Source organism: Marmota marmota, unplaced genomic scaffold (genome assembly GCF_001458135.2).
Source record: "Marmota marmota marmota unplaced genomic scaffold, marMar, whole genome shotgun sequence".
Classification (NCBI taxonomy): domain Eukaryota; kingdom Metazoa; phylum Chordata; class Mammalia; order Rodentia; family Sciuridae; genus Marmota; species Marmota marmota.
In genome coordinates, this window is record NW_025999853.1 from 30435309 (window position 1) to 30451171 (window position 15863).

Consider the following 15863-nt stretch of genomic DNA (forward strand, 5'->3'; position numbering starts at 1 on the left):
ATAAAAAAAAAAAAAAAAAGAAGAAGAAGAAGAAAGAAAGAAATTACCCACAAAGTGATGATGGGTAAAAAGATAAAATGATGAAATGTATAAAAGCTTTAACAGAGGTTAACTTATTGGATTTGCAGACATTTTCTGCATTTGGTACTTTGAGGTAAATGAGTTAATCAAGCAAAATAAAATTTTCCCAGATTACTTTCTTTTCCCTAAAAATTATATGAGGATACTTGTTTCTTTAAAACTATACTGCAGCCCTCCACAAATCTGCTCCATTTATTCTTGATTGAGGACTTATCTTTAAAACAGAAGGTAAATATTCACATTCCTTATGGTGCTGTAGCTTAAGTAGGCTTTAGTAAAGGCAGGGCAAATTCAGAAATTCCCTAAAATATTGTTCTCCTTTTGTTAAACACATTTTGGAAAATTAATTTCTAGTAACATTGGGAATAAATTTCTTGTCAATTCTGGCCCTAATAATAACACTGGTTAAAGTGACATTTAAATATCAAAATGATTAGTCAGTAAGTGTTTTCTCTAGTAGTCCCCACAGACTTTCTTTATGCATTCATTGTTAATCAGACATGTACTATGCTCAAGGCCCTGTGTTAGAAACAGAATACTAAGAAGAAACATGACCAAAAATGATGAAACATCTAGAAAGCTTCTAGTAGCTTGCTGTACCTTTTAACCTTCTTTTCTCCTAGCTACCCTCTCCCACCACCACACATACAATACCAGTTTGAAGACAAAAGATTCTCAAACTCACTCAGTTACTGGTGGAAAAGTTGGTGAGTGTCAGACTGACTTCTCCTTCCACAGCTGGCAGAGACTAATCCAGAGCTGCTAACCTGGATTTGAACACAAGCACATTGAAAGAAATGTGTGCCCCATCAGCTTCCCATTAACACAAATTAACACAAATTAATCCTCCTGTTTTGAAGAGGTTGAAAGAAGGGGCAGGGCTTTCAAGAGCAGGCTAGGATCCTGGAGAAACCCAACAGAGTATCTAATATCTAAGACTGGGTCATTTCTAATAAAAATTTATTTGGCTCTTGGTTCTAGAGGCTGGAAAGTTTAAGAGCATGGTGCCGGCATCTGGTGCAGGCCTTCGTGCTGCATCATAACATGGCAGAAGGCATCACATAGACACACAGAACAAGTTGGCCAGAGAGTCCTTGCATAGAAAGCTCAATAACTCATGGGTCCATTCACCTATGAAGAGATTGATCACTTCCAAAGGTCCCACATCCAAAACCAGAAACCATTAACATATGAATTTAGGGATAAAGTTTCAAACACATAGCACTTGGCTAATAGTCTTTACATGGGATTTTTACAAATGCCATATGCTTAGGTCCTGGGGCCCCTACTTTACCCCTCCTTTCCACAATTCCTAGGCCATTCTTTGTACAAGCCCTTTGCTTGGAGGGTAGAGATGGACAAAGAGCTCTTCCATGTTCCTTTTTCATTAGACTTATTATGTCTTTAAATTCAATTGTTTATTATTGAGTGACTATAAAATGATATATTTTCAGTAAATTAAATGTCTTCTCTTGAGAGCTCACAGGTAATTATTAAAATATGGAATTACTAAAGTTTATGGTAAAATAAAAGCAACACTGTTGTTGCCTTTAGAATTGTCCAATTTGTGTCACATTCATATTAAATAAAGAATGCATTTAACTAACTTATTACACTTTGATTGCACATTTATATTTATTCTGAGATTCCAGAAAGGTTTTCTTAAGTTTATATCCTGTGTTCTAAAGTAGTATTAAGTTATTTTTGTAAGCCTTCTAAACATTTGTTATCTACTTTATAGATAGATCTTTATAATACTGTTAGCATGTTATAACATTTTTAGAAGTTATTAGTTATGAATTTGTTAGCCATTTTTCCCCCCAAATTAACAATATGGTCAGTTTCCCAATAGAGGATAATGATATAAAAATATTTTCAAATTCATATTTTATTCTTGCCTTATGGATGTTGTGAGATCTGCAACTTGACCTTTCTTAGGAATTAATGGTGACATAGTAACTGTAGGTTGGATTCTAGCAGTATCAATATTTGCTTGGCTGGAGAAATGTTTTCTTATGCTTGCATATGATCTATTTTCTAGTTTTCTGGAGGTCTTGCATATCCTTTGTAATTCATTCAGTGAAGAGGAATTTTCCAGAGCAGACTGAAAATCCATGGTGTCCTACATGAGTAATGCGGGAGTCTGCTCTCATGTAGTTAAGGCACCAGCTGGTCACCCAAAAACTTTCTGCCATTATTGTTCCAAGCAAATAGCATGAAGACATTTTATCTCTAGGCTGACAGTTAAGATAATGTTAATATTAGCTATACTTTTATTTGATATGAAAAGTAATTCATTTTAATTCGTAATACAATTATGTATTGGAGATATTAATAATTTTAATTTTCTGAGTGCACACTCAGCATGACACACATCTTTTTCTCAAGTTAATAAAATTCTCAGTTGATGCTGATAAAAACAACTAGAGGGTATCTCAAATAAATGAAGAGACTAATTGTTGTGTTGCACTCAACACATAGTACCCTGTGGCTTCTGCAGGCTAATTTCTAGTAGCAGATATTTAAAAGCCTGTATAGTTTAGGAAATGTTTCTGATCTTGTGAAGAAATGACCAATAAAATTTAAAGTATAAAAACATCTCTTTAGTTGGGTGCAGTGGCACACACCTATAATCCCAGCCGCTCAGGAGGCTGAGGAAGGAGGATTGATCACAAGTTCAACGCCAGCCTCAGCAAAAGCAAGGTACTAAGCAACTCAGTGAGACCCTGTCTTTAAAAGCAAAACAAAACAAAAAAACGCAAAATAGGGCTGGTAATGTCGAAAGCCTCCGAGTTTGATCCCAAATAGCTACCCTCACTCCCCCCCCCCCAAAAAAAAACTTCTTTAATATACTAGAAAAAATTCTTTGTAGAAATAACTTCATAGGTATAAGATTTGTAGGAAGCAAGATTCACAGTGAGAATGTTGTTTGGTGAACAGAAAATGTGGCAAATAAGGTTGCTAGTCCTGAGGGATATCTTACCCAGATCAGGAAAAGGACTGCTTTAGTCTATTTCTTCTCTCTCATATTTAGTCTACCTGTTCATTTTATTTGGAGCAGATGTTCTTCTCTTTTTAATCTCTCTCCAATTTCTTAAGAACTTCTTTCTTTGTATTTATGTATGTTAAGATCATTAGTATATTTGCAATCAAATTCGGATCTTGCTCTGGGAATCACCCCAATCTTTGGGTGGTTGTGCTTTATGCTGTCCCCTCCCCCATTTTAACCTAGAGACAAGGATCCTTCCATGTCACACAAAAGGACAATTTGAGGTTCCTTTGTTTTCCAAGTGTAGGATACACAGCTGCTAAGGCTTTTTTTTTTTTTTTTTTGGTCTCCACAAAATGTATATGTCCAAATTCTTGTCTTGCTGCAATGTGAAAGTATTAAGAAGTGAGACCTTCTTAAGTGAGGTGATTGTCACAAGGTAGAACCCTCCTGAATGGGATTGGGATCCTGCTAAGTGAGACCCCAGAGAGCCACCCTTCAGTCATGTGAGAATACAAGAATAGCCATCCATGAGCAAGTAGGTCCTCTCTAGGCACTAAATCTGCCAATACCTTGACCTTGGACTTCCCAGGCTCCAGAGTGTGACAGATACATTTCTGTTGTTTATAAGGCACCCGGCATATGGTATTTGTTATAGTAGCTCAGATGATCTAAGAAAGGAGGAAACCCTTTGTCCTGTTATAAGAAGATATAGATGATACAAAGAGATAGATGATTGATAGATACAGAATTTTGAGCCAAAGCAAGGGTAGACACATTTATTAGGAGGTTCATGCTTTTTCACCCAATGTTTGAAGTAAAAGAAAAATGTTAGAAAAGACAAATTAGGGTGATCATCTCTGAAGACTGAAGATGAAGAAGAGTAACAGAGTCATTTGAAATAGATACAATGAGCTATTGTGAACCAGTGCTAGGAAAACCTGGCATGAGCCTCTGAATTAAGAAAATTAGAAGTTGGGTATGGTAGCACAAGTCTGTAATCCCAGTGGCTCAGGAGGCTGAGGCAGGAGGATCACAAGTTTAAAGCCAGCCTTAGCAATTTAGTGAGGCCCTAAGCAACTCAGTGAGACCTGTCTCTAAATAAAATACAGAAATGGCTGGGAATGTGGCTCAGTGGTTGAGTGCCCCTGAGTTCAATCCCTGGTACCAAAAAAAAAATAAAAATAAAAATAAAAAAATAGGAAAATATTCAATTCAAAGACCCTGGCATTTGTACCTGGGAAGAAGTAGTATTATGATGTAAGAAAATTGTGTTCCAAATGTGGCTAGAACTATGCTGTTTCATCCCATAGCAGCCACTAGGCATAGTGGCTCCATAGGCTTTTTAGCATTTAATGCCACAACAATTTAGGAACTCAATATTTAGCTTTATTTAGTGGTAACTACCAAAATGCAAATTTAAAATTGATACTCACTTTAAGAATGTTTGGAATAACTTATTTCAATCTTCTTTTTCAGCTGTAAATTTTTTTTTTAATTCTAAATACAGATCAAGTTGTTCTGATGAAAATTTGACATTGAAATTGAGATGTGCTGTAAGTAAGTATAAGTAACATGAAAAATTTCAAAGATTTTGTACAAAAAGAAAGAATAAATAATGCAAATATGCTAAAAAAACTTGTTAAAATAGCTTTTGTTGAAATAATATTTTCATATTAATATCTCAGAATAAGACACATTATTATAATTAAATTCATCTGTTATTTTTATTAATGTGACTCCTAGAAAATTTAAAATTGCATATGTTGCTTTGTATTTCTTCTGAGAGTATACCTCTAATCTGAAGTACCTAAAGTCCCCCAAGTGAGCATAGCACAGGGGAATTTATCTCTCTTGAGAAACCACAGATGTTGGAAGACTTTCCTTTACCTTTTAGGAACTGGAGGCTGAATTGGAGGATAAATCTCCAACCACTCTGAGCCCAACTCTGGCCCTTCATAGTTGTTGCTTTCAGCCTCAGAAAATTCAACCCAAAACAGAAGTCTCTAACTCTACTGGAAAGGGTCTAACCAGAACACCCAGCCTACATCATGGAGCAACCCAGGAGAGTGAATTAGAGAATATATGTAATGTATCAGGAAAGTCATTGGCCTGGAACCAGGGAGCCCAGCCTCAAAGAGTTGTTGATGTTTGACAAATAACTACTCCAATTCACTTAGAAGCTCCATAAGAAGTTTGGTCCAGCTACTGTATCTTGACCATAACTTGGTAAAACAAACTTATACAAAATTGTCTCTATTTAACATGTCAAGTTAGCACTTAGACTGAACACCACTACAGTAGACATAAATAAGCACTCAAGTCTTCTTGGATGGGCTATGGCCAGTGGAGATAACTGATAGATGCGTATTTGTATTGCAATGTGTAGTACCACTGCAGTTACTTAGGCTTAACTACTACTTGTCATCATCTCAGGGTACAAAATCTTTAAGAGCATAGATGACGGATCAGTCAGTTCTTCTGGGAAGAATCATGAAATATGGCGAGGTCACAGGTATTCTGATTCTTAATTCAATGACTTTTCACTTACACTCCTTTATAAATTTACATTAAATGTACACAAACATATTCGGCAAATTGGAAAGTAAAAGCCAAATGAATTATAAAAATCTGGACAACACCCTCAAGTTCTATTTCTAGTCTTATTTCTTTGGTGGAGTTATTTCTTGTGGGGAATCATCTCGAAGTGAAATTCACATCTTCACTTCTCATTTCCATGCCAAGGATTCTTATTTTGATCTTTTCAGTTGCCACCTGTCTTCTAGGCTGTAGCATTCCATTTTCAACTGCTTGGTGTATTTTCTTTGTTCCCAGAAAACCTCACACATTTAAATTGCACTATATATAACTAAGGGATCTGAAGTAGACTTGAAGAGAAGGAAGAAATAGAAAACTCGATTGAAAGTATGGAGCACATTATATCTAAAAGGGAGAGCAACTCCCAACCATGAGGCAGTACTTTGTCTTTACTACATGACACACACATGTCCTTGGGTGATCTGCTTCCTTCTCTGGTCACCATTCAGTTTTCTAATTAGCAAATCTGGTTTCCTAGGAAATGCCATACCTATAAGTGGCTCTTCTCAAATTTAGTGCAGTTGTTTAACATGTGGTGAAGTTCGTTTGCCTTCTCCACATAGCAATAGTTTTATTCAATACATATTTATTGAGCATGAACTATACTGTAGGCCCTGAAAGTACAACATGAAAAGTGGGACAGTTCTAGAAAAGCAAATAATTCAGATACTTGACCTAGTCTAAGGGATCAGAAAGGTTTGTATAAGGCATTAAATGTTTGAAACAGTGTTTGAGAATGTGTAAAGGTCTTGAGCAAGCAAATTACTGTTGAAAAAATGTTGTTCCAAACCTGGTCTAGAGCAAATTGCTATTGCTTGATGTATTTCGTGGTCACCTTTGAATAAATCAGACTTCTGATAAAACATTAAGCCATTTTCAATAATGATTTAGTTATGAGACTAACATTTGCCTGGGAAGCAGTTACTCCCATATTTACGTGAGAATCAAGAATCTGAGGATCTTTAATTAGTCCTTTCTGTTCCATTTAATCTGCATTTTCTATAAACGTTTCTGCTAGGAAAAAACCTTTAAATTGGTCTCCAAGAAGATTTACAATACAGTGAGATCATAAGAAAACTCTGATCCACGCTTATAGCTATATGTCTAGAAAGTTATCATTGTTCTTGAGTTAGTAATTACCACTAGGTTCTACAGTAAGGCTAATGTTATAGGGAACAGAACCAAATTGGGGTGGTGGACATGGTACAAGAGGAAACCCAGGGCATACAAGATGCAGATTAAGCAAGGGATGGATATCTGAAACTTATTTTTAAAAACAAAATTCAAGAGAGATGAGGGAGATGACCACATTTACATTTTGTAAAGATCAGTCTTTTTATAGTAGTACTACCAATAGAAATTGAGATATAAGGTAAAGACAGACCTAAGCAACATATTTAATTTCAAAATGTCTTGTTGCCTTATCAAAACAGTGAAACAAATCAGGTAAATTCATTTTAACACTACAGTTAATATATCTCAATACTGTTATTGAGAATATTATCATTTTCAACATCTAATCAGTTACTCAGTTGATGAACTTCAACTCTTCTAGTAGAACAGTGAGGTCAAGTTTAGAATTTCCAATAGAGGGGGGCTGGGGTTACAGCTCAGTGGTAGAGCGCTTGCCTCGCATATGTGAGGTACTAGGTTCGATCCTTAGCACCACATCAAAATAAATAAAAGTAAAGATACTGTGTCCATTTAAAAAAATCTAAAAAAAAAAAGTTCAAATAAAGGAAAGGTTTATTTATTTTTATTTTACAGTTTTATGGAAAATAAACAACTTGAGAACTTTCATTTTCCTCTAAGATTCTACTTTAGAATGTTAACTTAATTTCTATAAACATGGATGACTTCCTGGGTAATAATACATACTTACCCTGATAATGTGTGAACTCCATGTGAAGAGATCTTCTAATGATTACTGATCCAAATAATTTTCACTAAATTAAGAAATATTAAGTTCAGTTACATAACATTTCACCTATTAATCACTGCCCCCAAAAGCAAAAACGAAATAAAATACATTTGGAGCTTCTTGTTAAACATCTTCACTGATAAAAACATAGAACTAAACATTTTAAGGCAGCTTAATGTGGTTGTAAATCAACTACAATTGATGAAAGGCTAGGCAATGTTCAAGGCATTTGCATGTAATTACCCATTTGATCCTCACTGTGATCTGTGAGAGGTGGGTACTATTATTACCATCTTTTCAGAGGTAAGACACTGAGGCACTGAGTTTGAGTAAATTATTCAAGGTCACAGAGAGAACAGTGCTGGGATTCACACTTATGTGCCCTTACATTGCATTTAGCAGAATGAAATTTAAATTTGTTTGTTTTCTTTTCAGGTACTAGAGAATGAACGCAGGGCCTTGTGCCAGGCAAGTTCTACCACTGAGTTACATCCCCAGCCCTAAATTTGGGATTGTTTATTTGAATGAGATGAATTGAAGAAACGTCCTGTATCTCTCAAACTGGGTGAAGGGACAAATATACTGATTATAAATCATTATGGATAAATGATCCATTTTAACTAATGCCTTTTTTCTGCTCTAAAACTATTTTAATTCAAAAATTATCTTGCTTGTACCATACAAACATACATTCCAATTGCTGGGGTTAAAGAAAATTACTTTGAAAGATATTATAGTGTTTTTTTAAAATTCTTTTTCATTTTTGAAATATACTCTTAAAAATAAGCAAAAATGCAAAGAATTAGTTTGCTTTAAACTCATCTTTAAAGCTAAATGATCAGAAGAAAATGGAATAAAAACAAAGAAACATTTAATAAGTTGATTTAACTTAGCAAATATCAACATTTTATTTTATATTAATTCTTATTTTATCATCAGGCATATAGGAAGTCTATTAAGAACTTTCTAAAATATTCATTGAATAAATAACTTTCATTTTGACAGATATACCTATTGTGTTTACTTCTTTACTTAAAAAGTTTTGGGCTTTACCTATGATGTATGTAGAATATAAATTCACACGCATCCCTAATGTTAACAGTGAACGTGAATTGTTCAAGCAACATTTTAAAGCTCGACACTTCCTTGTGCATAATTACCCAATTTTTCTGCATACATAGACACCACACCTTGTTGTCAATAAATAATTCCACTTTAATGGCAAAGTAATAATTTAGACAGATACAGGGTGCACATTTGCAAAAAAATATATGCAAGCTGGTTTACAAGCTAGAGGAACAATAAACCAATAGAAAATACGTCATCCAGTTAAGTCCATTGACACCAAGTACTTATTGTTGGGGCTTTACAAAGACTACAAAACTTTTCAGATGATTTATTTCACTGTTTCTGCCTATTTACATGATATGTTACATCAAAATGTACAAAATATAAAATGTATACAGACAAATGTTTCACAAACTAGTTTAAGTTGTAAACTAGGTGGACCTACTGGCATGTATTGCAGGAATTTCTGTTTATGCTCATGTTTGGACTGTGTTTCTCAAAATGGCAGGGAAAGATTAGCAATTTTCTTAGATCACATATTATACAAGGGCAACTAGTCACTCATCCAGCTACATAAATTGATGGTGCACAACAGATTTGATCCATGTTTGAGGCTTCAAAGTCAGGGTGACAATTCTATGTGCATAAATTCAGCTCCAATTCCCTCAGGGCAATAGCACCATGTAAGGACCTATGCACTTAGAAACACTCTGAAAGCGGCACTGATGTCTTGGGTTGATGTTATTGTTCTGTAGCAACTGACCCATGGGTGGTCACAGAGGATAGCACCAATTACACGTCCTAAAGGTCACACTTTTTCACACTCACAGAACTAGTCTATGCCATGGCCTAGCCCTTGGGTTTCATAAACCTAACACCTGTCCTCTGTGTGTGATGGTAACTTCTCCAATGACTGATCAGTTTTCATGCACTCTCTTTAAAGCCTGCCACAACAGATGTACTCTCAGACAGTTTTATTTATCCAAAAATGTATTGGCTTCATGTACAGTTTTGAAGCATGCTCACTCTAGCACTGATAGCTCCTGCATAGTCATACCAACTGTAAACACAGGACAAACACACCAGATAATAACAGCTTTGAGGGTTTGCATTCTGTATTTGTTTGCAATGTACAGGAAATCTCAGCAAGTGAAACACCTCGTAACACCAACGGGATAAAATACAATTTTGTTTGTTTGATTTGATTTGTGCAAGTTTGAAAAATTATTATTTACAATACCTACCCAGTAGACTGTGCAAATCTAACCTTCTTTTACAGTATCAACGCTTCCTCTTCCACAGTGACTTTACTGCTTCAGTGTTCTTTAATGCTGAATTTCTCATGTACAACAATAGCAATCAAAACAACATGCGTCAAAACTAATGTTAAAAAAATATATAAGAAAGAATAGGGAAGGAAAGCCAAATAGTTGTGCTCATGCTGCATCTAGTGCTTCCAGCTCTGCTGGATACGAATTCAAAATCTCCCACCTTCTGAAACTCTTTCACTTAGAACTGGATGGAATTTAGCCACGTCTCTGCTTTTCTGTGACGGTCAAAGAGGGTTCCTGGGTTACTCGATACTTTGAGGATAGGCAAAGCAATCTATTCATGAGATAAAAATACTGATCTTTCTCCTATCCATTTCTTCAAAACAAAACAAAGCAAAACAAAAAAAAAATGATATATAGAGATGAAGCTACTGTGATAACTGGTGTTCTTGGTTGTAAATGAAAAGACAGTGGAAATTACCAATGGTTTAGGATTTAAACCAACTGTTAACTAACCTGTTGTAGAAATCTGTTTTAAGGCAGTGAGACAGCACCATAGGAAATGTTCCTTCTTTCACTGAAAAGGCTCAAACAAATAAAGCCCTAAGAAAGCCTTTTGTCAGTGTTGACTAATAATTGGTATAAAACTCTTGTTAAGGGAGTGGGCAGGTGGTTTAAAAAGACCACGGTGGTAAAAACAACCTTATAAAACCTGGGACTCATACACTAAAAAGTGGGTGGCGCACGTCATGAGACCATGGCAGTTAGAATTGAGTTGGCACTTCTCCAGTTTGCCACAGTAGTGTTTTTTTCTGGTGGTTGCACAATTCCGCTTGTGCTTATGGAGGACTGGCCTCTTGGATTCATTCTGGAATGGGGTGAGCGCACAACACAAACACTACTGGAGCCCTGTGACCAGCACCATGTGGCACAGAGGAGGTTGGACGGATCAGAAGAATGGACCCTGCCTGGGGAGAACAGCCCCTCAGAGGAAACAGAAGGAAGGGACAAAAAAAGGTCTGCATTGTAAACTTTTAAAGAGGAAGAAACTAAAGTCCAGTTTGGCTATCCCATGTGCAATCTCTTCAGTTGCCCTGTCATTAGGGTCCTTTCCAGTTGAGTAATGGAGCCTTCTCTTACTCCATGGATATAAAAAATGCCTAGAAATAAAATAAAGTTAAGCTCCCATTTCAATTTAGCATCTTGGCGGTTCCGACTTAGTTCTGCTGCCTCCTTGAAGACCACGACTCTGGGTCAGGGCCCCTGACAGGGTGCTTTTATACTGGCAGTGGTTTAGTGAAAATACCTTTCTTTTAAAACACTTTTTTTTTTTAAAGCATCATCTTTTCCCCTAACTCTGTCCACCCTCTAAAGGGTGGATTCAAGAGAAGAATCCAAAACGTCTTCATGGTGGCTGGTGCTACCGCTGTCGCAGCTTTGTGTGCCCGAGTAATTGGCTGCTTCTTGGAGTTTCATTAGCATATTCATCTGAAGAAAGAAAAAGAGACAACGATGGAGGCAATGATACATTGAATCAGCTGGCCCCAGAAAAAAGGAGGAGGCTCCAAGCCACCCCAAAGGTCCCCAGCATCCCAACCAAGCCAAATGGGAAAATAGTTCCACATTGTCACTCCTTGCCCCAGCTCCTAGGCTGTTTCCCCCAAACATGTGACTACCACACCAAACCATAAAGACAAAACAGGGCTGGGAGATAACTCTTTTATTTGGGGCTGTGAATGAATATTGCTCCAGTGGGGAGACTGGAGAGGAAGCTATATCACAGCTGGACATCTGGGTTGGTTGCTGGAGACTCCGCCAAGCTTCCCAGCTTTTTGGCTGGGACAAGCAGAAAGCACTGAATGGCACAGAGAGTCGTGAATGTTCATACACACAGACGCACGCCCAGCCGTGCACCCGGGGGGAAAGGAGGGGATGGAGTGGAATGAAGCCAGCTGCTGCGCACAAGCACACCATCTGCTGTTTAGGAGCTGACCTCGAGAGGAGGTGACGGAATGAAGCGGACCATGAGCATTTGAAGACGGAGAAGGAAAAAAATCACTGTCAAGTTTTTGTTGTCATTGAATTTCTAGCTGAAATATGATTGATATATCACTGAAAACAAAAACCACCTTCTGGAACAATAGCGGCTGTCTCAAGTTTCCCAGCCTTATAAGAGAATGGTAATGTTTGTTCTAGCAAAAGGACATATGCCTGAAAGCACCTGGGGGGAATGGCAGCTATTCCGTGTATTACAAAATAAAAGGCAGTCACATTGCTTGCCTTTTGATAGATCTGCTGCTCTACTGTTAGAGATAGAAGCGGAAATTTTTTTTTTGTTGTTGTTCAAAAGCAAATTTTGGATAAATAGATGGTATGATGATTTTAGAAAGCACAGAAAAATCAACACGTATCTTAATGAGAATAATGGACATGTTTCTTATCATGTTTTTTTATACATCGACTTTATATTGCTTAATGCACACTAGTTATCTTCTTTTATATAGTAATTGTAGGTGTTCTTTTTCTTCTAACTGAAAAGAATAGAAAGGAAAAATCTCAAACAGGATCCTTGGTCATAAGATGGGCTATGCATATTTGTATGTTCAGCATAAACTGTGTGTTCAATAAATACTTGTGAAATGAATGATAAACTGGGTATAATCACCAATTTCTGCAAGAATGTCCTTCTGACAAAAGAGGTTACAGTTACTGAATATTTTAAAGTCATTCTTAATAGTCTCAGGACAATACTTTTTGACCTCAATTCAGTCTTTCGGTCTGACTCTCTGAATGCACTAAGTCACCTACATGAGGATTAAAAATAAAGGTAGATGTGATAACCTTTTAAATCTGGCAAGCCAAAAAGTCAAATCAATCTCTCTGTCTCTCTCTTCCTCTCATTCTCCCCACCCCACCCCCCTACATTCATGCACATTCATATGCCCTCCCCGTGGTCTTTTGTCTGCCTCCTTAGCAGCTGGCTGTATGTTTAAGCATTTGGGAAACTGATGTGTATAACAGAACTGTGTTTGGAGCACCCTCCTGATTTACTAGGAGTAGAAATGGTAAAGGAATCTGTTAAGAGGGATAGGATTCTATTGCAGCCAAAAATGTTTGGAACTATTTAAATGCTAAATGTTGTTAAGGTTTTGCAGTGTAATAATAGTATAATTAACATCTTAAGTTTTGAAAATGTTGCCATGCAGTAAATATGTTCCATTAGCGTAAGATCCAAGCTCAGATTCCTAATAAATATATACAATGAGATTTGCTTTGCCTCCTCGTAGTATTGCTTTGTTCACTGATATCCAAGGAGATTACAAAAGGAAGGTAAACTTATGGGTGATTCAATTATGACAGGTCATAATCCTCTGTGAAAGTGGTCTCCTTTGGTTTTCTTCTGCTGCTCCCCTGTGTCTACAGTCCATAATATAATGTCCATCATTTCTAACACCTTGGTCAGTTCCTAGGTGTTCCTAGCAGAACTATTAGTTTCCCAGCCTTTGTCCCTCTCCTTCAGTCCATTCTCTGCTTTGTTAGCAAAGTGATTTTTAGAAACTGCACATCTAACTAGATAAGTCACTATTCAAAAACCTTTAGAGACTCTCCGTTGTCTGTGTGATAAAGTCTGACTCCATGCAAAGATGCACAGGCTTAACATGATCCAGCAATTATTTACTTCTGTAGTTTTAATTCCTCTGACCAACTCCAACATAACTCCCCAAATTCATAATTTTTATTATACTATAATTTTTCATGTGCTGTTTCTTCAATTTTGGATGTTCTTCATCCAACCATATGATAAACTCCTATTCATCCCTCAAGGACCAGATAAAGCATTTCTTCCATGAAACTTTCTCCTAATTATTTTCTCGATAAACTCATAACTTTTCCTACAAAGTCCATCATTATTTTACTGTAATTTATGTAGGCAAACATCTTGCTCCACTATTATATTGTAAACCTCGTAAAATCAGAAATGATAACTTACCTAATGATCACTGAATCTTGGCACTAGGTACATGTTTATTAAATTTCAGCTTTTTGATGATGAATGCCCACCATATTTTTAAAATAAGGTGAAATGTGTCCCAAAACTTGTATTCTTGTTCAGATTTAAAGCCAGACTTCTGATATTAAATAGTAAATTTTCCCTAAGGTGTTTGTTTATTTATTTTTGGCAGTGATGGCAGTAGTGCCCAGGGCCTCACACATGCTAGGCACTGAGCTAAATCTCTACCCTTCCTAGGATTTCTGATATAGACTCATTTGCAAATATAGTTTTCCTTATGTCAGTAATTATAGAAATATACAAAAATGAAGGCAGGTAGAGAATATTTATTTTCCTATCAGGATGTCTGACCTTAAGATTTATTTTTAGATGATATCTTTGGTCATTTAGTATGCAAGATATCATAATCTCTTCTTTCTTTAGATTTTTGTTAAAGTAGCAGATAAGACACCTGAATTTTTTTTTTTTTCTCCAATTATCCTGTCAGGATAGGAAACCCTGGCTCTCTTTCCTGCATTAGAAGACAAGGAAAAAGAATGCTTAAAAAGGTTAGCCCTAGGACTGGGGGATTGGGAAGCTGAGGTCATTTCCAGAGCATTCCACAATCTATAGACTAACAGTGAAAACAAAGCTTATATATAAATATTGCTCCTTATCTAAAACAGACATACTATAACAAAATTACACAGATTAGATAGGAATTACTAAACATTCAGATTAAATAATCCATACTTGTATGTTAAAATTTACACTTTACTAAATTTTATCCATTCTATCAGCAATTATTTAGTATATGATAATCATTATGCTGGATTTAAACCAATTCCACTACCACTGTTGATTCTAGGTACCATGTTATAAAAATGTGAGTCTTGGCCTTCATGAATTAGGCTAGATCATTTATCTTACACATAGGAACTCTGGACTCTAAACATGTCTTTGTGCATATTTCAGAGATTTTATAGAACTCTTGAAATAGTTTGCAAAATTTTCTGTGTGGGTATATCTTGAAAGTTTACTGGATGTTCTACATGTAACTCCCAAAATGTTAAGAAGGATCAGCTGAGATGATGATGATGTTCACATATTGGGTTACTGGTATAAGATCATTCCTCAAAATTTTAAGTCATTTTATGTCCTTGGGTAGAGTCATAAGTTCTGATTTTCAATTATTTTCTTTTAAGTAAAATATTAGCCTTATTTCAATATCTTTTCTTTCTGTATTGGTTGTACAAATCCAATGATCCCTTGAATCACAGAATGATAAGCTAATAAACACATAGAATGATAAGCTAATCACATTTGATACTAACATACAGAAAGTAATTTATAAAAATAAAAATAGATGCAGAAAAATCAGCATCTATTCCTAAAAATACTGTCTATTTAATAATTTTCTGAATATTCATACTTTGGAGTTCTATAGGCTTATTCAAATTATTCTAATATTTTAAAAACTAAAACCATATACGTTGCAAATTGAGCAAAGCAAGAAGTATAACTTCCCTTTGATTTCCCCGCCAGTTTATCCTTCCCTATTATAGTGAACAGAAGACCAATTCTGAATTTAATCAGGCTGGTTGATACATGTAAAATATACTTTAGTATACATTAGATCATAATCTTTGGTTTTCTAATTTAAGTACAAAATTCAGTTTTCTTCTAAAGGCTTAGTGAACTGAGTTATGTTACTTAAAATTTATTTATTTGTTAACACAATGCAAAATAAGAGAGATATTGTAGTCATGAAGTTCAAACTGGTTTCAGAATTTCTTGACTGTTTTTAGCATACAGTTTTAGATTTCTTTGTATGAATTTCATCCAACTAAAGCAGGCTAAAGGTAACAACTAAAACTGAGTACCAATATCAAGGCAGTCCCCAATATTACTGAAGATAACCCATGTCTGTGATGCAGATGACTA

General features: G+C 35.8%; 1 protein-coding gene across 1 annotated transcript in view; it reads right to left on the bottom strand.

Moving 5' to 3' along the window:
* Positions 1 to 8471: 8471 nt before the first annotated feature.
* The window catches only part of Nav3 (neuron navigator 3), a 339372-nt gene continuing 331980 nt past the window's right edge, over positions 8472 to 15863 (bottom strand). The window contains exon 38 of the mRNA XM_048808249.1: positions 8472 to 11416. Within this exon, the coding sequence (XP_048664206.1) occupies positions 11297 to 11416 (120 nt within the window). The 3' untranslated portion in view covers positions 8472 to 11296. The remainder of the gene's footprint in view (positions 11417 to 15863) is intronic.